Raw genomic sequence first — 25,047 nt, 5'->3', positions numbered from 1 at the left:
CGGCTTGTGCTTCTCCAACTCCTTCTTGACTTCCATCAAAGTGCCTCTCTGAACTTCAAAATTTCTCCATTTTTTCTGTCCTTGAGCATCTCTAATGGGTTGAACCCATTTGTCATCTGTTGCTTTGTTGGATGGTTTGTAAGTGCTATGGCGTCTTTCTCCACGCCTCCATTTGTGATGATCACTTTTTCTTGGGTCGTATCCTGTTGTCCCCAAATTTTATTTTCTCTTGGCTTTATCCACTGCTTCCAGATTGGTTGTTGCCTTCCTGTCGAAGATTGCACTGCAACGTGGGTATAACATCACTTAAGTCCTCATCTTTTGGCACCTCTCGATGAATTCCACTAGATTTTCATCTTCTTTAGGATATGCCAACCTTTGGTACTCCTTTCGACGACGATCTTCATCCACCTCTTCCTGGTTTCTCTAAGACACTTCCACCATATTTACCCCAACACTTCGTCCGTCAGCAATGCTTAATTCGTTCATTTTTTTAATAAGTTTTTCTTCTTCGACTTCGACATCTCTTGGTATCTGGTCAAACTCCTTTTCTGGGAAGCAACACCAAGACATGTTCCTGGGACCATGTTTGCAGCAACATTTGTTCGAATTTCTTCTAGGGTCTTCCATTACCCTACGTAGGATTCCCGGGGTCACCGGCTTCATAGGACCATCCACAACTTCTACTTTGATCCCTGCGACCTCTTTGTTGAAAGGTCCCATAATGTTGACGCAGTTTGAGACATCACCTACCCTCATTTGGTCAGGATCAAGGCCTTTAGTAGCCTTGTTTTCAATAGTGAGATCTTCAGTAACCTTCTTTTTAATGATAGGGAGATTGTCAGTTGCCTCAGTTGTTTTTTCATTGTTGCTCAAAGGTAAATCCCCCCAACCGGTTGGCTGTATTGCATTGATGTCGATACGAGAACTTGCAGGCGCAGTGTATTTCGCGAGATAATCGTACTTTCCACTTGGCTGTCCCAAGCAATCCCAATTTGCTCCTTGTCGATCTACAACATCTTCAGCAATATTGTCATTGTCCTTTTTGTCGAAACCTTCAGTAGTTTCACTCTTTTTTCGGTCGTCAAAGCCTTCAGTGACTTCAACTTTGTTCTGGTTTGTAAGATCATCAGCAATCTCAACCATGTTGATATTAGTGTCGAAACCTCCAGCAGCTTCCACCATTTCAGACTTGCCGTCAGGAGCAACTTCGACCTCCACCATATTCACAATGGATGGTTCAGCATAATGGGCTTCAACTGGATGCATGGGATTCGAATCAATCCTCATCTGTTGTTTTGGCTTATCACCAAACTTCAGCCTTCCGTCACGGATAGCATTTTGAACGAGATCCCTGAAAAGGAAACAACGAGACGTTTTATGGCCCAGAAAGTTATGGTATTTACAAAAACCTCTCTTTTTCTGTTGTTCCACAGGCGGTTCTTTAGCGCCTGGTGGTTTTATTAATTGACCGTCTTTAACCAATAAGTCAAAAATCTCGTCGCATTTGGTGATGTCGAATGTATAAGTTCTTTTAGGAAACTTCTCATTGGTTTCGACTGGGTTTCCGTTCGACGGAGATAGTACTTTAGACGAATATGGTGGGCCTTGCTTCATTTCTGCTAAGTCAATCTCTTGTTCGTCGAAGTTACTTAGTTCGTTTTCGTCGTATTCATCATCTTGACAAACCCCTACATAGGCCACCCTTTCTTTTTTATTCTTATTTGCTCTGAATTTTTCGTCCTTTAACCTTTCGACTTGTCTCACCCTATCTGCTAATTGCGCCATATCCCTTAAATGCTGGGTGTCTAGTTTCTTTCTTATAGAATAATCTAGACCCCCTGCGGCCATTTCGACTAACTCATGTTCTGGCACCAAAGTGAAACATCTAGCCTTTAGCAACCTGAACCTATTTAAATAATCATCTATTGGTTCTGAGTGTTTTCTCTTAACACTGGCTAATTCTTTCAGACTTATTTTGGTTTGTCCCATGTAAAATTGTTCATGGAATAACCTCTCTAATTGGGTCCATGTATACACTGAGTTTGTAGGCAAATATGTAAACCAAGTAAACGCGTTTTTTGTCAAGGAACTAGGAAAGTATTTTATTTTCAAATTTTCATTACGGGCTATCTCTCCTGCTTCAATCAGATAACATGCTACATGTTCTATGGTGGATTTACTAGTATCCCCTGAAAATTTGGTCAACTTAGGAACTTTCCATCTTGGGGGCAATTCTTCTTGCAGAATATATTCCGACAGTGGGGAAGCGTAAATGGGCCTTTGTAATCCCATGTTCACCCCATTTTGTGCCATTATCGTTTCGACCATGGCCGCTAAATTGTTTTCGGCAGGCAAGTTATTATACCGGATTCGTTGTTGCAACACAACATCAGCGTCTTGCCTCTCTGGATTACTATCCTTCTAGGCTCTTGTGGAACAGGGATTTTGACACGAGGCTGTTCGACTACGTCCTCTTGGTTTCTGATGCTTGCCTGGGGATTATCTAACGATATTTGATTTATTGTAGGCTCTTCTTGGACCGCCACCACTGGGTTCTGAACCACTTGTTCTCTGTGTCGAGTTTGAGGGACCCCAAAAAAGTTAGCAATGCGCGTCATTTGCGCTGTCAACAATTGGTTTGTTTGGGTGGTGTTTTGTATTAGAGGATTAAACACCGCCCCTATTTGTTGTGTCAACATTTGGACCATATCATGATTACTCTCGTCCATTTGTTGTCTAATTACTTACGCATAATTATTTGTTATTGTTGGCATGTAAAGTGGTTGTTGGTTTAGTCTACTCACGTTTCCGCAATATCCCGACCCTTGTAATGGTGAAGACATATTGGCCACAGAATCAGAATATAATATTGGCGAATTGTGTAAATTTGCCATTACCGAAGTTGGCATTCCAAATGGTTGTTCCCTACCAGGAAGAGGCATGGTGAAATTTGTCACAAAAGGCCTAGAAGTATTCCCTATAGGAGGAGGTGTCCCAACAGGCATTTGTTGCGCCCTAATGGACGAACTAGGCGCATTTTGCGATATTGAAACCGCTGGTATTGACCCTGTTGTCGAAGGCACAACCTCTAACACGAGGATTGATCCCACATTTCCTCCTGTCGAAGGGATAGGGTTGGATACTGGGATTGCTTCATTTGGATTAGGATTATTCAGATTATTTGGCTGATTCGCCATTTTCCTTACTCCCGTTCGTTTAGGTCTTTCTACGTCAGATACGGCCAATCTACCGCTTCTTAGTCTCATACAACGAAGAAGAAACCTTGAGTAAAGATTATTTAAATTTTAGATCTTTGCACTAGTCCCACTGGGCGTGCCAATTTGTTCGCTATAGATTTTGGCGAACAACCTCTGGTTTTCCAAAACTCGTCGAATTGGGTTATTTGCAGGATCAACCATACAAATCCTAGGACATGTGCAAATTTAAACAACTTTGTAAATCTTTAGAACACCCTTTGTATCTTTTATTTGGTTTACGAAGTCTTTCATGTACGAAAGATATTGACTAAAATTGCTTAAGTAAAAGAAACTTAACAAGACTAAGATAAATGACGAAAAGTAAATGGCGAAGAATAAATTGTCGAAAAGTAAATGCAAAGGTTAAATGACTGGTAAATGTAAAGGAAAAATTGTAAAGAACTTTGAAATTTATAAGATAAAACTTTAAAGAAATGGTGTTTGTTCACACGTACATTTTCCAGATAAGACTCTTTTCTCTCACACGGGTACTTTGAGTATTTTGCAGGAATTTTGTACAAGTTTTTTTCACACCTCTTTTCTGATAACAACTATCCTATTTATATACAAACAAAATAACTGTCACTAACGAATAAATCCTAAAACTATGACATTTGGCTTTCTACAGGACTTCCTTTCGCCAGGTGCTTCCACGCGTCTTCTACCAAACGTGATAACTCTTTTGAATTTGAATTTCCACTTTACGTCGAAATGACGCGTCTTTTCAGACTTGTGGAATTCGTCGAAATACCATAACATCATCCATACTTGTCAAAGACGTCTTTTCATCTGCAGACATCTTCTCTTGTCGAAATGTCGAACCACCAACCTGTCGAAATGTCGAACCAGCATCTCCATTTGTCAAAAACACTATTCTGCTGCTGACTTCATGGCGTCAAAATTACATGTATACAGACACTGGACAAAGCATCATCTTGGCACTTTATGGATACATGTAAGGCACGGTTGTGATTCTGTCCTTCCTTAGGTAGCTCTTCATTGTTGAAACTTAGAGTGTTGCAAGTTGTGATATTGGTGACCACCTCAACAAATTGGCTAACTGTTATATCATGAGTAACATGAGCTTAAGCAAGCACTTTCAATAGAGCCTCCCTATGAGCTTGGGAGTTCAGAAGCAAGGATATGATATATATTTTTGATGGTGTTTGATGTAGCTGATTGACTATCTTGTAATCACTTTTCTTTATCATTTTCAGAAATTCAATCACTTCACCTGATTGCACAACTGACTGTACCCCTCTAGATTCTGGGATAGAAACTGCAGTTGTAGCTTCCTTTGTTGGTTCTTGAGGGATTATATTGAAATTAGGAGTATAAATCCGACCACTGCGAGTCATTCTGCTCATCCCTGCGATGTTCGTGATATTAGCATCAACATCCTCCAAGCTCTTCTTACCTTCAACATATTTGGGTACTTCATCTACCACTCCATCTACCACAATTATGTCATATTTCCAAGGCACGACCTTGGTGCTTTCGAAGGGAAAAGGGGAAGGCATACAAACTACCACGAGTGATGGATGAACAACATCCCTTCTTTGATAGGTTATCTCAACAGGCTCTGGTAGATTGAAAAAATGTTCAATTACTGAAATTTCCTCATTTGTCGCAGGACCACAAACCTGTAAAACACCTTGATCCATCAAGTTTTAAATATCAGCTCGTACTAATTTACACCCTCTTGGATAAATGGCACATTCTTTACAGTTATCGTGACAGGTATTAATCAAATTAACTCCCACCAATCTTGCATGGAGTGCTAGCAACAAAGTTTTAACATCTTTAACATTTTTGATTATACAAACATCAGATACATCCTCAATGGCATTAACAGCACCATGCGCCGGCATGGAGTTTCTTTTTACGTTGGGTCCAACATCTTGGAATGAAAGGATCTTCTTCTCAACCAACTCTGACACTATATGCTTTAAAGCATAACATCCTTCCAGATCATGCCCAGTGGCACCCTCATGGAAAGGGCAATGGGCATCTTGATTGTACCATAAGGGAAAAGGATTTGATGGAGGACCCAAAGGTCTAGGAGTCACCAACCCTTTCTATAACAATGATGGATACAACTCAGTGTACGTCATAAGGATCAGAACGAAAGAAGGTGTACCTCTTTGTACCCTATTTTGATTTAGAAGATTTTGTGGACGTGGAGCTTGTGCCCTTGGCTGTTGATAAACGGGTGTCATAGGTTCTTGTTGGTATATTAGTGCTTGTTGAACATGTTTATAGAGATTGTGATTGGTTGAAAGTTGGTGTGACTGCTGCCACATACGGTTGTTGGATATACTACATTGGATATGTTAGTTGTTGTTAAGCCATTTGTTACTGCTTCTTCCACGAGTGACTCCTTCTTTGACTAGTTGACACTATTTGTTTCACCCTCTTATTTCTTTGAAAACCTCCAGGAAATCTTTTGACATTGTTTCCGTGAACCAATCTGTTAACTCCTTCTCAACAAGGGGTGGTTCGACTTGTGAGGCCACCTCCCTCTATCGTTGTGCATATTCCTTAAAAGACTCGTTATCTTTCTGAGACATGATGGGAAATTGCCTCCTATCCGGGGCCATATCCATGTTATACTTGTAATGCTGGATGAAAGCATCAAACAAGTCTTGGAAACAACGAATTCTACTTTGATAAGTACCACTTAAAGGGAGCACCCCTCAAGCTGTCTTGGAAGCAATGTATCATAAGTTTATCGTCCTCAACGTGCGCAACCATTTTCCGATAGTACATAATGAGGTGACTTTTAGGGCATGAGTGACCCTCATACTTATCGAAATTCGGGGTCTTGAATTTTACGGGAATCACGAGACCATACACTAGGCACATCTCTCTAGCAGCATCACCAAACACTTGGTCACCTTCCATAACCCTTAACCTTTTCTCAAGAATCTGGAAATTCTCTTTCATTCCTCTTATGTCTTCATGCCTTTCATCATCTTCATCAGAAAAATCTGGAGCATGTTATTAATCTTCAAAGTAAGATTGCACATGCGCATGGACAAGGGGTGGTGCAAATGTGTGGACCACGAGATGAGCTTCATTGATAGTTGGTAGAGGAACTGTCTGTTGAATGGATTATACAACTCCAGGGGCGCCTTCAACCAGAGGTGTGAAGCCGGGAGGTAAACAGAAGGTTGGCTAAGTAGTAGGCATTATCCTCGCAGGTTAGGGTTCAATCGTATGACCAGTGATTTCTTAAACGATCACCGTTTGGGTGTCCGACTTGGCCTTAATGACTTGTAGTATCTCCATGACTTGACCCATGTTTCCTCATAAGTCCTCGAGTTCTGAGCTTACTTCTCCAATTCTTGTTCTTGATCTGCCGCACTTTGATGAGCGTTGGCTCTGGTGTTGTAGTGGTGTTAGGGACTCAGTGTGGAATTGGAAGAAGACACAAAAATGAGTTTTTTGTTTGAAGAATGACATAGATGCATGTATGGGTTCATTTTGTGCAAAGCTTTTAGTTATCTTTGTTATTTATTCCAACAATGTTAAAACATATTGAATAAGAATAAAAACATAATAATTGAGACCCAAAATGACAACTTCCATTAATTTAAAAATCAAATTCGAATACAAAATGATTTAACTTCAAGTACAAATGATTCAGATTCAAATACATGCAATTCAAATTCAAGTGCAAGTAAACTTAAGCTCCATCTCAGCCCTTTTGATCGTAGCAAGATTTGTGGTGAGCTCATTCACCATTTTCTTGCAAAACTTGACAAAATTGAAAACTTGGGGAGGTGTGTTTTCTGGACACATACATCAATCGACTTCTTGGAGTTTTTCTAGGAGTTCCAACATGTTGAGGTCAACAAATCTAGCCAAGTTGTGGAATTTGCCATCCCATTAAACATAGACCTCTTGGAGTTTCTTGATGACACACTGATCTTCATCTAAGGCTGATATAGCCTCTCTATACAGCCTTTTCCAATACACACAGTCATTTTTTAAGAGCAAGTAAACTGCATCACCTTCTTGGCTCTCCAAAACTGCAAACCTCCTATTAGCTTCTTCCAACTAGTACTCGAGGCGGTGCCAATTTCTTTCAGCTTCTTCTTTCTAGAGTATCTCGTGAGACAACTTATCTTTGCACTTTTTGAGAGTGTCCTTCAGTTCATGGATTTGTACTTCAAACTCGAGCTTAATTTCCGTCTTTTCCATAAGAGACCTATCCAACATCATTCCTAACTCACAAATTCTATATTAAGCTTTCTTGAGCTCATCCTTTATGGTCTGGATCACTAATGTGGAACCTATAAGGATATGATCAGGATCGTCATTCTGGTTTTCCAATAACCTGGCTCTCTTGTTACTATCTTCAAGTTCCTGGGCTTTCCCTTTACGTTCATCCTTCAAATTTTAATTTTCCAAGACAAATCGGTTCATCTGAATCCGTAACTCATTATTCTCCAATTCTAGCTATTTAACTTTAGCAATGAGTTTCTCCATGTCCTTAGGAAGTATATGTTTTGGCTCAGGAATCTTAGGGAAAACTGAAGCATTAAAGATAAATGGCAAATGGATTACTTAAACTCTTTCTCTCACATATCAAGTGTAAGGTTCTTTGAAAAGAGTGTTCCTTTTTTTGAACTCTTTACCCTTACTAACAATCTTCAACCAAGCCTTTCAGATCACTCTTACATCAGGATTACTTGCTTAGATGTCAAAGAGCACAAATGACTGTAAGTCTCTTGCTTCAGGAGGACCATCCATGGAGTAGCCGTGTTGCATCTGGGATAACATAGGGTTATAATTGATGCAACCCTTAGTTCCTAACAATGGAACACTAGGAAATTCCCCACAGCTTACAATGATGTATGGGGTTTCCCACTCTCTAGTATACCATCTGATGGAACTTGCAGTGAGAGAAGCTAGCCTTTGAGGATAGTTAAGCTCTTTTGCCATAAAAGGGCCTTTTTAGGGCATATGTTGCATGAACCAAGTATAAAGTAGGGGAGCACAACATAACAAAGTTCCACCCCTATTTTCATGTCGAGCGTGAAGGGCATGGTAAATGTCAGCCAAGATAAATGGTACAGGATTGCCGGAGAGAAAGACTTCTACGGCTACATGATCCACAAACTTTTCAATGTTTGGGAAGAGCATAATCCCATGGATCAATAGAGACATCACAACATAAAATGCCTTCCAATTTCCTTATTTCTTGAACTTCAGAGCTAATTCTTCCAAGAACCTCATGGCAAAACCTTTGAAACCCCCATTCTCAACCCAATTGGCTAGAACAGTTGGGACATTGATACTTAGAGCTAAGGTTATCTTCTTTGGGCCCACTTCCTCTTTAAGCTTTAGAAATGGATTGAAATCTTCCAACTTTAGACCCACAATTCTCTCAACTTCTTCCAAAGTAGGAGCTAGTTGGAAATCAACAAATATGGAACAGCATAGAGGCGAATCATAATATTGTGCAAAAGAACTGATAATCCCATAGTCAACTTTCTTAGTCAGAAGGCTCAAAATTTTCCCATAGTCTTTTCCGAAGTCATCACGCTTATTGATATTCAAATTAGAGATTAATCCTTTCAAACTGTCAAGCTTAGGTTCCTTGTACTTAAGTGAGAAAGTGTTTCTTCTTGGAGTTGTCATTTTCAAGTTCTCAATTCCTGAAACAAATAAGAGACAACCAAGAGTTTGCTTTTTATGATGTTGATGCAATGTATATGGATGAATGTGATGCTTTTTTTTTGTATAAGTTCATAGGCTCGAGGTATGGATAAATCTGATTGCTTTGTATGAAACAGGTTTCTCACCAGGTATGGTTTAGGGTTTCAAAAAAGTTTCTAGAGTCATGGGTCCATTATACTATTTGCTGCATGTGGCAACTTACTTGTCGGGCATCAACCCCATCCAAATAATCTACTCTAAGTGAGGTTCTCGCATCGATACACAACCATCTTTCCTATTTGGCCAAAGGATTAAGGTTCTACAAAAGGTCCTTAGAGTCATGGATCCTAATGAAAATATCGAAGCTTACGACAACTTACTTGTCGGGCGATAGCATCCTCCCAAGGATCTACTCTAAGTAAGGTTCTCGTACTGTACCAACGAGAAATTCATCTCGCGGACCCACACTACTCAACCTCGTCATATCTTATGTTTTTACTCGAGACTCAGGTAAAAAGTCTTTCCCACAAGGTTTGCAATCAAAGTATCAAAGTACCAAAGCATAATGGAACCAATACAACAGATTATATCAATATGACAATAAAGATAGCAAAAGCAATAAAAAAAGCCATACAAGTAAACAAGCAAAGGCATACAAACAACCTAAATATGCTTGGCTCACTAGGGAAATCTACGTCCCCAACAGAGTCGCCATCTGTCGTACCTCGAAAAAATGAGAACACGACTCAGTAAAGCATAATCGCACACTCGCAATGATGGACTAAACATAGTCGCCACCAAACTTTATTTATTCCTAAAAGGAATGCGGAAATATTGATAAAACCCAAGAAAGAATGACAATGATTATGGTCGTCGCAACCAATATCAGGGTTCGGGAGTCGATTATGCAAGGGGAAGGTATTAGCACCCCTTACATCCATTGTACTCAACGGAAACCATTAGGTTTATTGTGCACGTTAGTGTTAGCTTGAAATGTTAGGCTTATCGATTTTATCATGAGGGAAAGAAGAATATGATCAAAAGAAAAGAGAAAATGTTTTTGGATTTTTTTGCAACGTAGGGGACTAAACCTAAGTTTTTTATTAATGGGTCTAACAAGATTTCACAATCCCGCTCCTATGTATCTCAATAGAGAACTCAAGACACACGTAGTTCTGGGTAGATTTTTTTTTTGTTGGTCGATTTTAGCAAAAGCTACATTATATTAATTGACGAATAAACATTGTTTTACTCAAAACAAATAAGGAGCAGACGTATACCACACATCGAATAGATTTACAAATCAACATTCGGAAAAACATCATTTATCTCAACTCAATAATTATGGATGAAGCATTGTTTCACATCATCTTAAGACAAGATGTCTTTTGTTTATGAAAAGGTTTTAAAGATCGCACGACGACGAAAAAAAGTTTGATTTGTTGAATGTATTTTTGGGCTTGAAAGACGAGTATTTATGACTTGTAAGCTCTTACAACTTGGGTCTAATACTCGGGGCTACGTCTGAACCTTTCACCCAGGTAATCTTTTTCTATCAATTTTATCGAGAAAAGAAGTTTGAATATTTACAAGTATTTTGAAGAGAAGACGAATACTTATGGCATGCAAACTCTTACAACTTGGGCCTAATATTTAGGATTACGACTGGATATTTCATCCAGGTAATCTTTTTCTTCTGATTTTATTAAGAAAGATTTAAAAGAAAAGGTTAATGCAAAGATTTAAGATTAAAATGATCGAAGCATGGAAGTTTGAAATCAATGGAAGTTGAATGGGTACACTTAAAAAGATTTGATGTAAAAAACCCACAAAATAAGTCGATTATAAATAAATAAACAAATACATAAATAAATAAATAAATAACTTTCTTTTTGACGCACTTAAAAAATTAAAATGAAACGAAAATAGAATAAAACCAACAAATGTTTTTTGAATTAAATAGGGGATATCAAAAATGATTAATCTAAATCAATAAGTTACGAAAATAAAATAAAATAAAGAATGACAATTATATGAAAATGAAATTAATGAATTCAAAAACTGCTAAAGCCAAGTATCAAACCAATGGCCTAATGGGAAACTTAAGGTGTCGCAACCACCAAGCCATGAATGGCTAGTTGGAAAACATATTCACACAGTGATATAAGACATGAAACTTAAAGGGATTTTTTTATAAATAAAATAAAAAAATGAAAAATGGGTCGTGGACAAAAAAGCCCAAATGGGAGGCCACGATTGGGCTTCGGGCGCGGGTCAGGAGATCCGGGTCGGACCTCAACTGACCCGGCCAAACTAAATAACAAAAACACAAGGGTTCGTCACTTGGGGATGAGACCCTAGCCGCATGAACACTTATTCTTCCTCTGTCAAAAGAGACAAAGACCAAACACCATGGCCAAACTAGTTCAAACCTCTCTGTCCAACAACGAGACCCCTTCCTCCGTGACCGTTCAAGCAACCTCGGTCCTACCCTCCTTCCACGACCCCAAATTCGGTCGGACCATAATCACGCGGCGGCCGGATCTAACCCTTCTGGGAACAAACAAGTTAACTCACTAACTCTCATGAACATCCCTGAATTCTTTGAATAGTGAATCAACACTTCCAAGCAAAGGTGAAAACGAATCGGGGTGATGAATCGACAATTTAAAAATGGTCAAGTCGAGTTCGTCCGAAACACCAATACGTTAAAGCAAGCGAAGATGAATAAAAAAAAACAGTGATAAATCGACGTCCTGGATGTCATGTGAAGAAACGAAAACGTAAAATACCTAAGTTGGAAGAAGTGAATCGGGACTTGAGCTCAAAATTGGCAGGTTAGAAAATTAGTTCTTGTCTCCTCTTTTGTTATGAATCTTCTTCCTTCCTCCTCTTTGTTTTACTGTCAGTGATGTTATTGTGGATAAATTATTGGAATAAGGTGGTTTTTTAATATCAATGCTATTGGTTTTGGTATGTATGAACTGTTATGGATTTTTTGGAATTTTTTTTGGTGGTTGATGGCTCTCTTTTTTTTACTCAGGATGTTCTTGGTGATTTTCAAGATTAAAAATTTTCAATGTGCATCCGACCCCCATTGCTTCTGCCGATGTCTCCCTTTTTATATTTAGTGTCCTTAGGTTCTTTTTTGAAGTTTACAGTTTGTTTTAACATTTTAATGTATATCTCTTGCTGTGAAAGCCTGCATTTTAATTTTATTTTGGCTTTCTGAATTATATATATTTTTTATGCTAACTATATGTTGTACCTGCTGCATAGGATAAAACATGTTCAAAGAAACAAGGAGGTTGCTGCTATGGATGAGGAGAGAGGCGGATCATGGAAAACAACAAGGACAAACCAAGAAAAATCCTACAGACTAAAGGGTCCCCACACTTTGAATTCTTTTTAGATTTTTTTTTGCTTATACTCAATGTAAAATAAATGTATTTATTTATTCATAGAGAATTTTTTTGTAACTCATGTAGTAAAGCAAAACTTGATGCTAAAAGCAAGATGTAAAATGAGAGTTTTTTAATTCTTGATTTAATTTTGTCCTTTGTCAATTAGTCCAAAAATCTCAAAACAACCTAATTACTTATATTACCAAACCATTAAAGAATCATGTTAAAAACCTAACAACAAAGATCAAAACCAAATAGGTCCAAATAAAAGCCAAATAAATTGAATTTAAAAATACAAGAAACATATAGTTAAAGAAACTTTGATGAAATTCCCAATGGATGCATGAAAAGAACAATTATATGAATGACATGGTATATGGATAGATGTGAACATGAATGCATAATGATATGGTTCTGATTGATTAAAATCAACTAGAAAGCCTAATGGGAATACATAGCAAAAACTTAAAATGTCAACCTAACAAAGGTTAAATGAAATTCAAACCAATGTTGATTATGGATATGTAAGGAATAGAAAAAATGCAAGATTGATCAAAATAAATAAATCAAAATAAATAAATCAAGCAAAATGACTATTAGTCCTGAATTATGTACGAAATATGCAATCCTCATGATCCAGATGACCATCAATTCAGACATTGAGATGTAGATTAATGAATGTTTACAAATGAATGACTTTAGGTGGGGCAAAATTTAGGGTATGACATATATCATAACAATATTTATACTTCCTGATAGGGGTGGACAAAAAATCCATAACCGATCGAAATCTGTTTTAACCGATAGAAATTATAAGAACGGTTCGGTTCGAAATGGGTTTACGGGTCCACAAACTAGAATTTTCAGTTATCAGTGGGTTTACATGGACGAAATCAGATTGAAATCTATAATCCAACGAAAACCATTACCGATCGAGAAATAATAAAGTTTCTGTTTTTCAATACTCATACTCAAGTGCACACAACCACACATAATAGACTACTTTATAGGCTGCTCTTTGCAGATTTTTTTAACATTTGATTGTCAAGTCTCATCTTTCATTTACATACCAACTCTCTTCATCCTTCCTTTCTCTTATTCCTATCTCCCTCATTCATCTCTCTTATTTCCATATCCTAGATCTTCCATACTTTTAAATATTAATACTACTAGTATTTAATAAATATTATATGGGTTGTCACTTATCTGATGTGTTTCTATTTTCTTATAAAGTATGATAGTTATTCTCCATTTCTGTTCATTGACATAAATTTTACCAACAAAGAATAACCACTTTATTTATCTTTTACCTAGATTCTAGTTCTAGCTTCAACAATGATTCTAGTTCTAGCTTCAACAATGAAGAAAGTTACAGATTCTAGTTCTAACTTCAATAAAACAGAAAATTATGTTTAACCAAAGTTTAAAAAGAATAGTCTTTCTGTTGTTTGTTCTAGATAATATTGTTTGATTTCGTTTAGATTTAGGTTCATCTCTGATTTCTTCTTCTTTGTTTTAAGATCAAGTCTTTTGGTGTTTTGTCATTGTGAGTCCGACGAACCCAACCGGTAACCCACCATCCAAGAGAACCCATATCCGCCAAAATCAAAACTGTAAATAGACAAAATTGAATTGTTATTTTGGACAACTTTTGATCCACTCTTGTCCACCCCTATTTCCTAATTATTATCCAAAAACCTAATCCAACGATTCTACACAAACCAATTTAAACATATTGTCACATAACATAAACTATAACACCAGGATGAGGATCTCTCAATCACATCAACTAGCATTTTCTTGTGCATATTTTTTTTTTCTTTTAAAAATAATAATTATTAAAAAAAAATTTATTTATAGATTCTTCTTTAAAAACACGTGACCTTGTGGCGGAAGTTAGGTTTACCTTTTTTTTTCTTACATTTCTACTCTTCATCTTCACGCCTAAATCCAAAACCCTTTTCATTTTTTCTTCATCTTCTTTCCCCTCTCTCGATAGCTCATGCACCAGTATCACTGAAACTATATTTTAGCTTTATTATTTTCATAATCAAGGTATTCTATTCTTTCTTCCTTCGCTCTTCAATTTCAGCTTTTCCTTTTACACTTATTATTATTATTATTAGGGTTTCGTTTCTTAAACTTGTTCTCTTTCTGTGAATCAGTGTTCCCAAAATGGCGCATCTCGGAGGCGGCGCTGAAGCGCACGCACGGTTCAAGCAGTACGAGTACAGAGCCAACTCTAGTTTAGTTCTAACCACTGATTCTCGTCCACGTGACACGCACGAACCCACCGGAGAACCAGAGTCGTTGTATGGAAGAATCGATCCAAAGAACTTCGGTGACCGTGTTTCCCACGACCGTCCACCGGACCTCAGTGAGAAACTCAATGCTGCGAAGAGAAAGAAGAAGGAGAGAGAGAGGGATCCGATTGATTCCGTCTCTTCTCGTCGGAGCAAGCGCCGGCGTCTTCAGGAAGAGAGTGTGCTTACTGCCACGGATGATGGTGTTTATCAGCCAAAGACTAAGGAAACCCGTGCAGCTTATGAAGCTATGCTTAGTGTTATCCAGCAGCAACTTGGTGGTCAGCCGCTTAGTATTGTTAGTGGTGCCGCGGATGAAATTCTTGCGGTTTTGAAGAATGATACTCTTAAGAATCTGGATAAGAAGAAGGATATTGAGAAGCTTCTTAACCCTATACCTAATAATGTGTTTGATCAGCTTGTTTCGATTGGGAAGTTGATTACTGATTTCCAGGAGGTTGGAGATGCTGTGAATGGGTCGGGTGGTGGTGATTTGGATGGTGGTCTTGATGATGATGTGGGGGTTGCGGTGGAATTTGAAGAGAATGAAGATGATGAGGATGATGAGAGTGATCTTGATGTGGTGCAGGAGGAAGAAGAGGATGATGAGGATCTTGCTGAAGCTAATGGTTCAGGTGGTATGCAAATGGGGGGTGGTATTGATGATGAAGATATGGAGGAAGCTAATGAAGGGATGAATTTGAATGTGCAGGACATTGATGCTTATTGGCTACAGAGGAAGATTTCGCATGCTTTTGAACAACAGATTGATCCACAACATTGTCAGAAGCTTGCTGGGGAAGTGTTGGATATTTTGGCGGAGCCTGATGATAGGGAAGTGGAGAACAAGCTGTTGTTTCATCTAGAATTTGATAAGTTTAGCCTTATTAAGTTTTTGCTGCGGAACAGGCTGAAAATTGTGTGGTGTACTCGTTTGGCGAGGGCACAAGATCAGGAAGAGAGGGAGAAGATTGAAGAAGAGATGAAGGGATCTGATTTGTTGCAGCCAATTTTGGAGCAGTTGCATGCTACAAGGGCATCTGCTAAGGAGAGACAAAAGAACTTGGAGAAGAGTATAAGGGAAGAGGCTAGAAGGTTGAAAGATGATAGTGTTGGAGATGGAGACAAGGAGAGAGATAGGGATAGGGAGAGAAGCAGGAGGGGTGTTGGTGATAGAGATGGGGAGAGTGGTTGGTTGAAGGGTCAACGCCAAATGCTTGATTTGGATAACCTGACTTTTGCACAAGGTGGTCTGTTTATGGCAAAGAAAAAATGTGACCTCCCTGATGGGTCTTATAGGCATCTTAGCAAAGGTTATGAAGAAATTCATGTCCCTGCATTGAAGGCGAAGCCCCTTGATCCTAATGAGAAGCTGTTAAAGATTTCTGCAATGCCTGATTGGGCACAACCAGCCTTCAAAGGAATGACTCAATTGAATAGAGTTCAGAGCAAAGTCTATGAAACTGCTCTCTTTAAGCCTGATAATCTTTTGCTTTGTGCCCCAACTGGTGCTGGAAAAACCAACGTTGCTGTTCTTACTATCCTTCAGCAGATTGCACGACATAGGAATCCGGATGATGGTTCTATTGACCACAATGCATATAAAATTGTTTATGTTGCACCAATGAAAGCTCTTGTGGCCGAGGTTGTTGGGAATTTGTCTAACCGGTTGCAGGAATATAATGTTAAGGTCAGAGAGCTCAGTGGAGATCAGTCACTAACAAGGCAGCAAATAGAAGAGACTCAAATCATTGTGACAACTCCTGAGAAGTGGGATATTATCACACGGAAGTCCGGAGACCGAACTTACACACAACTTGTGAAGCTCCTCATCATTGATGAGATTCATCTCCTTCATGATAACAGAGGGCCTGTAATTGAAAGTATTGTTGCTAGAACAGTAAGGCAGATTGAAACAACAAAGGATTATATTCGATTGGTGGGATTGTCGGCTACTCTCCCTAACTATGAAGACGTGGCCCTATTCTTGCGTGTCGATCTGAACAAGGGGTTGTTTTATTTCGATAACAGTTATAGACCTGTGCCTCTTTCTCAGCAGTATGTTGGAATCACTGTAAAGAAACCCCTTCAGAGATTCCAGTTGATGAACGATATCTGTTACGAAAAAGTTATGGGTGTAGCTGGAAAGCATCAGGTTCTTATCTTTGTACATTCAAGGAAAGAAACTGCTAAAACTGCTAGAGCCATTAGAGATGCTGCACTGGCAAATGATACTCTTGGCAGGTTCCTTAAAGAAGACAGTGCAAGTCGTGAAATTCTTCATACTCACACCGATCTTGTGAAAAGCAGTGACCTTAAAGATCTTCTGCCGTATGGTTTTGCTATTCATCACGCTGGTATGACAAGGACAGATCGGCAACTTGTTGAGGATCTGTTTGCTGATGGACATGCACAAGTTTTGGTATCCACTGCTACCCTTGCCTGGGGTGTGAATCTTCCTGCCCATACAGTGATAATTAAAGGGACACAGATTTACAATCCTGAAAAAGGGGCCTGGACTGAATTGAGTCCTCTCGACGTTATGCAGATGCTGGGTCGTGCTGGAAGGCCCCAATACGATTCTTATGGCGAGGGAATAATTGTTACTGGCCACAGTGAGTTACAATATTACCTCTCTCTCATGAACCAGCAACTTCCTATTGAGAGCCAGTTTATTTCAAAGCTGGCCGATCAGTTGAATGCAGAAGTAGTTCTTGGTACAGTTCAAAATGCAAAGGAAGCCTGTCACTGGATTGGATACACTTACCTGTATGTCCGTATGTTGAGGAATCCTTCTCTTTATGGTTTAGCACCAGATGTCCTAACCAGAGATATAACATTGGAGGAAAGGAGGGCTGATTTGGTAAGCATCTCAATTCTCTAATTTATCTATTGGTTTTTATTACCTGAACTAAATCAGTTCCCAGGTCATTATTCGGCTCTTTACTTGGTTCCTTGCTGTTTTTGATTGTTGTTATGATTGCTTTGACATATGTAGTAAATTTGCTTGAGAAGGGAACCAGATCTTATGACTTTGAGAGTTACCTGCTTTAGTTTTTACTTTATTTAGGTTCCTTTTTGGCGGTGTCTGTTCTAGTGTCTGGTATAATTTATGTAGAAATGCATAAAAAGGGAACCAGTCTCCGGGGACTCTAGTAAAACATAGCCACTTCAATTTTTTTGAAGTTCGGTTTTTCTCCCCTGAGCTACACTGATTCCCGTGCCATCTATGTTATCAAACTCGGAACAGCCGTCATCTCGGTGCATAACGGCACTACCAAGCTAACGCTCCCAGCCGTGTTGGAACGGCCACGTTTACGTGAATGGGTTCAGAATGTCGCGGGTTTCACACGGCTGGAGCGCCCACGTCAGCCGTATACATATTCAAAATGTTTTTTTTCTTCTTTTTCTCTTAATCTATCTTCTTTTTTTCTCTCGAAGTTTTATTTGTCTTTTGGTTTTTAATACCTGAACCAAACCAATTCCTGTGTCATTATTTGGTTATTGACTTGTTTTATTGGTTTTAGTGATTGTTGTTGTCATTGCTTTGATTATTGTATTAGAGTTGCTTGAGAAGGGAACAGATCTTATGGCTTTGAGAATTACCTGCATTAGTTTATTTATTACTTGGTTCCTTTTTGGTGGTGTTTGTTCTAGTCATTGGTGTAATCTATGTAGAATTGCCTGAACATGGAACCAAATTATTGGGGACTCTAGTAAAACATAGGCTCTTTAACTTTTCTTTTTTTGATGTTTGATTCTTCTCCTTTGAATATTTATTACACATGCTCTTTAGTTTTTTTTTTGAAGTTTGATTTTTCTCCTGAGCTAAAATTGTTTGTTTTTTTACTTGATTCCTTTCTGTTAGTGATTGTTGTTGTCATCAGTTTGACTTGTGTAGAGTTGCATGAGAAGGGAATCAAATCTTCATGGCTTTGTAAATCACCAGCCTTAGTTTTTGTTTACTTACCAAGTTACCAGGTTCCTTTTTGCTAGTGTCTTTCTTGTCATTGATATAATTAATTTACTTAGAATTGCATGAAAAGGGAACCAAACCATCGTGGACTCTAGTAAGACATAAGCTCTTCAACTTTTTTTGATGTTTGATTTTTCTCATTTGAATATTTCAGACAGAAAGCTCTTTAATTTTTTTAAAGTTTGTTTTTTATCCTCTGACCTAAACCAAAATCTGTGCCTTTATTTGGTTTTTTACTAGGTTTCTTTCCGTTAGTGATTGTTGTCATCGGTTTGATTTGTGTACAGTTGCATGAGAAGAGAACCAGATCTTCATGGCTTTGAGAATCACCCACTTTAGTTTAGGTTTATTTACTAGGTTCCTTTTTGGTAGTGTATGTTCTTTTCATTCGTATAACTTACTTATAATTGCATGAAAAGGGAACATATCTTTATGGCTTTTAGAACCACCTTAGGTTTGGCTCTGAGAATTACCCAGTTTAGTTTTGGTTTATTTACTAGTTTCCTTTTTCCTGGTGTCTGTTTTTGTCATTGGTATAATTTATGTAGAATTGCATGTAAAGGGAACCAAATCTTCATGGACTCTAGTAAGACATAGTCAGTTTAACTTTTTTTTGATGATCGGTTTTCTCCTTTGAATATTTATTTGATGATTTTCAAATGATATTCAATCATATTTTTTTCTGGATATATATAGCTTTTTTCATCCTGCCTTGTGTTTTATCAATCAATCATCTAACATTGATTTATTTAAATTTTGCAGATTCATACGGCTGCAACCATCTTAGATAAAAATAATTTGGTGAAGTATGATAGGAAGAGTGGATATTTTCAGGTCACCGACTTGGGTCGAATTGCAAGTTACTACTATATAACTCACGGAACTATATCCACATATAACGAGCATTTGAAGCCTACTATGGGAGACATAGAGCTTTGTCGGCTGTTCTCACTTAGTGAAGAATTCAAGTATGTAACTGTAAGGCAAGATGAAAAGATGGAGCTGGCTAAGCTTTTAGACCGTGTTCCCATTCCCATCAAGGAAAGTCTGGAAGAGCCGAGTGCAAAAATCAATGTTTTACTGCAAGCATACATTTCACAATTAAAGCTTGAAGGGCTCTCAATGACATCTGATATGGTTTTTATAACTCAGGTTTGTTTCTTACCTTTGAGAAGTTATCGAAAGTGGTATTATATTTCTTTTATGACTCTGTTTCTTTTGAGAAGTTATTGGAAGTGATACTCTATTTCTTTTAAGACTGTTTCTTACCTTTGAGAGTTTATTCGAAGTGGTGTTCATCTTATAATTCTTTTAGCTGATTTGCGTATTTCATTTTTCTCTTTCAGAGTGCTGGACGTCTTTTGCGGGCTCTTTTTGAGATTGTCCTGAAACGTGGTTGGGCACAATTGGCTGAGAAGGCTTTGAACTTATGCAAGATGGTGACCAAGAGAATGTGGAGTGTTCAAACTCCTCTTCGTCAGTTCACTGGAATTCCAAGTGATATATTAACAAAATTGGAGAAGAAGGATTTGGCTTGGGAAAGGTATTACGACCTATCATCACAAGAGATAGGTGAACTGATTCGTGCACCGAAGATGGGGAGGACCCTTCATAAATTTATCCATCAATTCCCAAAGCTGAACCTTGCAGCACACGTGCAGCCAATTACTCGCACAGTTTTGGGGGTTGAGCTCACAATAACTCCTGATTTTGCGTGGGATGATAGGATACATGGGTATGTTGAGCCATTCTGGGTGATTGTGGAGGATAATGATGGTGAATATATCCTTCATCACGAGTATTTTTTGTTGAAAAAACAGTATATTGAGGAGGATCACACTTTGAATTTCACTGTGCCGATATACGAGCCTCTTCCTCCTCAATACTTTATCCGTGTTGTTTCTGATAAATGGCTTGGATCCCAAACTGTACTGCCTGTTTCTTTCAGGCATCTAATTTTACCTGAAAAATATCCCCCGCCTACTGAACTATTGGATCTTCAACCGCTTCCGGTTACTGCCTTGAGAAATCCATCTTATGAAGCTCTTTATCAGGATTTTAAACATTTCAATCCGGTACAAACACAAGTCTTCACAGTACTGTATAATTCTGATGACAATGTCTTGGTTGCTGCTCCAACTGGGAGCGGCAAGACTATATGTGCTGAATTTGCAATTTTGAGGAATCATCAAAAATTGCCTGATAGTGTCATGCGTGTTGTTTATGTTGCACCCATTGAAGCTCTTGCCAAAGAACGGTATCGTGATTGGGAGAAGAAATTTGGGGGCGGGCTCAAGTTGAAGGTAGTGGAGTTAACTGGAGAAACTGCGACTGATCTGAAACTGCTTGAGAAAGGTCAGGTTATTATTAGTACTCCAGAGAAATGGGATGCTTTATCCCGACGCTGGAAACAGAGGAAGCATGTTCAACAAGTTAGTCTTTTCATCATTGATGAGCTCCACTTAATTGGAGGGCAAGGTGGTCCTATTTTAGAGGTTATTGTTTCCCGGATGAGATATATTGCCAGTCAGGTTGAAAATAAGATTCGTATCGTGGCTTTGTCAACTTCACTTGCAAATGCAAAGGATCTGGGAGAATGGATTGGAGCTACCTCCCATGGCCTTTTCAACTTCCCACCCGGTGTTCGACCCGTGCCATTAGAAATTCACATCCAAGGTGTAGATATTGCCAATTTTGAGGCTAGGATGCAGGCAATGACCAAACCGACTTACACTTCGATTGCTCAACATGCCAAGAATGGGAAACCTGCTATTGTATTTGTACCTACAAGAAAGCATGTTCGACTGACAGCTGTGGATTTGATTACATACTCAGGTGCAGACAGTGGTGAGAAGCCTTTTTTGCTGCGGTCCGTAGAAGAACTTGAGCCTTTTATTGACAAGATTAGTGATGAAATGTTGAAAGTCACTTTACGTGAAGGTGTTGGCTACTTGCACGAGGGCTTAAACAGTCTTGATCATGACATCGTCTCACAACTATTTGAAGCTGGTTGGATTCAGGTCTGTGTTTTAAGCAGTTCCATGTGCTGGGGAGTGACCTTGTCCGCTCATCTGGTAGTTGTGATGGGCACACAATACTATGATGGGCGAGAGAATGCTCAAACAGATTACCCTGTTACCGATTTGCTGCAAATGATGGGTCATGCCAGCCGGCCTTTAGTGGACAATTCTGGGAAATGTGTCATCTTATGCCATGCACCTCGTAAAGAGTACTACAAGAAGTTTCTATATGAAGCATTCCCGGTTGAAAGCCATCTTCATCACTTCTTGCATGACAACTTAAATGCTGAAATTGTTGCTGGGATTATTGAAAACAAGCAAGATGCTGTAGATTATCTTACATGGACATTCATGTATCGGAGGCTCACCCAGAATCCTAACTATTACAATTTACAAGGAGTTAGTCACAGACATCTTTCTGACCACCTCTCAGAGATGGTGGAAAATACATTGAGCGATTTAGAAGCAAGCAAGTGTGTTGCTATTGAGGATGATATGGACCTTTCTCCTCTGAACCTTGGAATGATTGCTTCATATTATTACATCAGTTACACAACTATTGAAAGGTTTTCATCATCATTGACTTCAAAAACAAAAATGAAGGGTCTGTTGGAGATTCTGTCATCTGCATCAGAGTATGCTCACCTTCCAATAAGACCCGGGGAAGAAGAGGTGGTTCGTAGGTTAATCAACCACCAAAGGTTTTCCTTTGAAAACCCGAAAGTCACAGATCCACATGTTAAAGCAAATGCTGTGCTGCAGGCGCATTTCTCTAGGCAATTTGTTGGTGGTAATCTATCATTGGACCAGAGGGAGGTGCTGCTTTCTGCGAACAGGCTGCTGCAGGCAATGGTGGATGTAATATCGAGCAATGGTTGGCTGAGCATGGCTCTTCTTGCTATGGAAGTAAGTCAAATGGTGACACAAGGAATGTGGGAGCGAGATTCTATGCTGCTACAGCTTCCACACTTCACAAAGGATTTGGCTAAGAAATGCCAGGAGAACCCAGGGAGGAGTATAGAAACTGTCTTTGATTTATTAGAGATGGAGGATGACGAAAGACGAGAATTGTTGAACATGACTGATTCTCAGCTTTTGGATATTGCCCGATTTTGCAATCGTTTTCCTAATATTGATTTGTCATATGAGATCGTGGACAACGACAATGTGCGAGCCGGGGATGATGTAACACTTCAGGTCACTCTTGAGCGGGATCTTGAGGGTAAAACAGAAGTAGGACCTGTTGATGCTCCCAGGTATCCGAAAGCCAAGGAAGAAGGGTGGTGGCTTGTTGTTGGTGATACCAAAACCAACATGTTGCTTGCAATTAAACGGGTGTCGTTGCAGCGGAAGTTGAAAGCCAAACTGGAGTTTACTGCTCCTGCTGATGCTGGAAAGAAATCCTATGTCCTCTACTTCATGTGCGATTCTTACATGGGTTGTGATCAGGAGTATGGTTTCACCCTTGATGTTAAGGAAGCAGATGGTGGTGAAGATGAATGAAAAAGTAATTTTTCTAATTCTTTTTTTTCTTACTAAGATATATCAACATATTAATTAGTTTAGTGCTTTTGGTAGCATATACTTCATTTTAAACAACATTATGCTTGTTGGTTCTGGAGTTTATGAATTTTTTGTCCTTTGCAGTTTCATGAAAGCTGCAATTGAGAAGAGGATGGTTATATTTCCATGCTGAAGTTTTTGTTTTGTTACGGTAAACACCTTACTTACTCATCCTTAATTAAACAATAAACCTGATTATTGCGTACTAATTAAATGTTCGCCTTTACATTGTGGCAGTTAAGGAACTAATTGCAGCAAGAGATAACATAAGGAGGTAGCACTGTAGGTTGATTATGGAAAAACTGTAACCCGTGGATCACTAATTGCTACATAAGAAATGGAGTGAATATGTTGATTATTGGGACAATGGTGATAATTTTCTTGAGGGTTATTTATGTCCTTGAATGACCAATTTGGGATTCTCGAGAACTCTGTCTTCATACATGCTTTTATATAGTTTTGAAGACCTGTTGAACTTAGCTTTACTTTAGTTTGTACACAGATGTTTATATTGCAGCTTTTGGTTATCCAACTTTATTTACCCATTTGATGTCTAAGCTACTGATTTGTGTTTTGTAAATAATCCGCATGAATTTGAAAATAGTTACGGTTATGAATGACTTTTTTTTTTTTTGGAGTTATAAGGAAGGAATTTGTAACCCGGTTTTAAAGATTCCCATCATAATTTTGGGATTATTAGTGTACCAGGGGGGAAATATTAAAATGTCAATAGATTTCGGGATGTATCTAATATATATACAATCTAGACTATTTTAAAAATGTATATAATACATATACAGTGTAGACCATTTTAAAAACGTTTGAAGACCTGCTGTTCGTTCAGCGGCTGGTGCTTTTTCTGGCGAGGTGCATTTGCAGAGTCGGAATGCTGTTCAGGATGGAGGATATTCGCTGGATTCGGTTGCGAAGCAGACTGGAGGTGATGGGAACCGTTCGATGGATAGCATTGGCTGTCGGTCTGGGACGGCTACACATTCTGTTGGAGGTGTTGGTCGTTGCCATACTCATTTGGTCTCTCAGGCTGGAAGGAAGGCGCTGGATTCAGGGACGAAGGTTTGTAGCAGCTTTGGTTACGGTGTGAATGTTGATGCGGATACGGTTGTCAAAGAATCTGAGCAGATGGTGCCGTTAATTCCGGAGTCAGCAGGGTCCTGTGTGCGGGTTCATGGAGGGAGCAGTTGTTTGGTGGTTGGTGTTAAGGGAATCGTGGGTGATTCGGCAGAACAAGTGTCTGGTGAATCTGTATCGAGGCCGGATGATGGGTTAGCAGGTGGGAAGGCTGCTGTGGGGCGATATGCATCAGTGGTCCAGGGTGGGGATTTTTCAGGGTCTGGTGAACATTTGCTTGACAGTGAGGCGACGCTGTCTGGAACGGTAAGGGGACTGAAATTATTGGTTGGTGGACAGAGGTTGATAAATTCGAAGGTTAGCATGAAGGAGAGCCTTATGGCTGCGCGGAACAGTGGGGACAGAGGAAGTTATATTGATGGTTCAGCGACTCTTTCTGAGTTGCCTGTTGCTAGATTGAGGCTGAATAGCTTTCAAATTGCTAACGGTAAGTACGAGGGGGTTGGTCAGTATCGTGCTTCTTCTGAATCGGTGGAGGATAGTGTCTGTGTGGAGCCGGTAGATGCTGATGAGGTTAATAGTGGTGTGGCGCGTAATATTTGGCATAGAGCAAAATGTTTGGGGTTGACGGGAGGAGGGCCTGAAAGGTTGCAAATTGAAGCTATAAAAGTGAGGGAGTTAGCCGATAAGTGCGTGGTTAATTCGGTGGATGCAAAATCAATTCATGTTAAATGATTATTGTGTCGTATAACATTCGTGGGTGTG

General features: G+C 39.1%; 1 protein-coding gene across 1 annotated transcript; it reads left to right on the top strand.

The window, feature by feature from the left end:
- Nucleotides 1–14,197: 14,197 nt before the first annotated feature.
- LOC127120010 (DExH-box ATP-dependent RNA helicase DExH12) lies at nucleotides 14,198–23,750 on the top strand. The gene is made up of 6 exons (XM_051050396.1): nucleotides 14,198–14,386; nucleotides 14,497–17,497; nucleotides 19,373–19,762; nucleotides 19,957–23,137; nucleotides 23,278–23,344; nucleotides 23,431–23,750. Exons 2-4 carry the CDS (start codon nucleotides 14,507–14,509, stop codon nucleotides 23,131–23,133), a joined length of 6,558 nt encoding a protein of 2,185 aa, XP_050906353.1. The 5' UTR covers nucleotides 14,198–14,386; nucleotides 14,497–14,506; the 3' UTR covers nucleotides 23,134–23,137; nucleotides 23,278–23,344; nucleotides 23,431–23,750.
- The last annotated feature ends 1,297 nt before the right edge of the window (nucleotides 23,751–25,047 follow it).

This window comes from Lathyrus oleraceus, chromosome 2 (genome assembly GCF_024323335.1).
Source record: "Lathyrus oleraceus cultivar Zhongwan6 chromosome 2, CAAS_Psat_ZW6_1.0, whole genome shotgun sequence".
NCBI classification, from domain to species: domain Eukaryota; kingdom Viridiplantae; phylum Streptophyta; class Magnoliopsida; order Fabales; family Fabaceae; genus Lathyrus; species Lathyrus oleraceus.
This window is presented reverse-complemented; position numbering and strand designations above follow the sequence as displayed.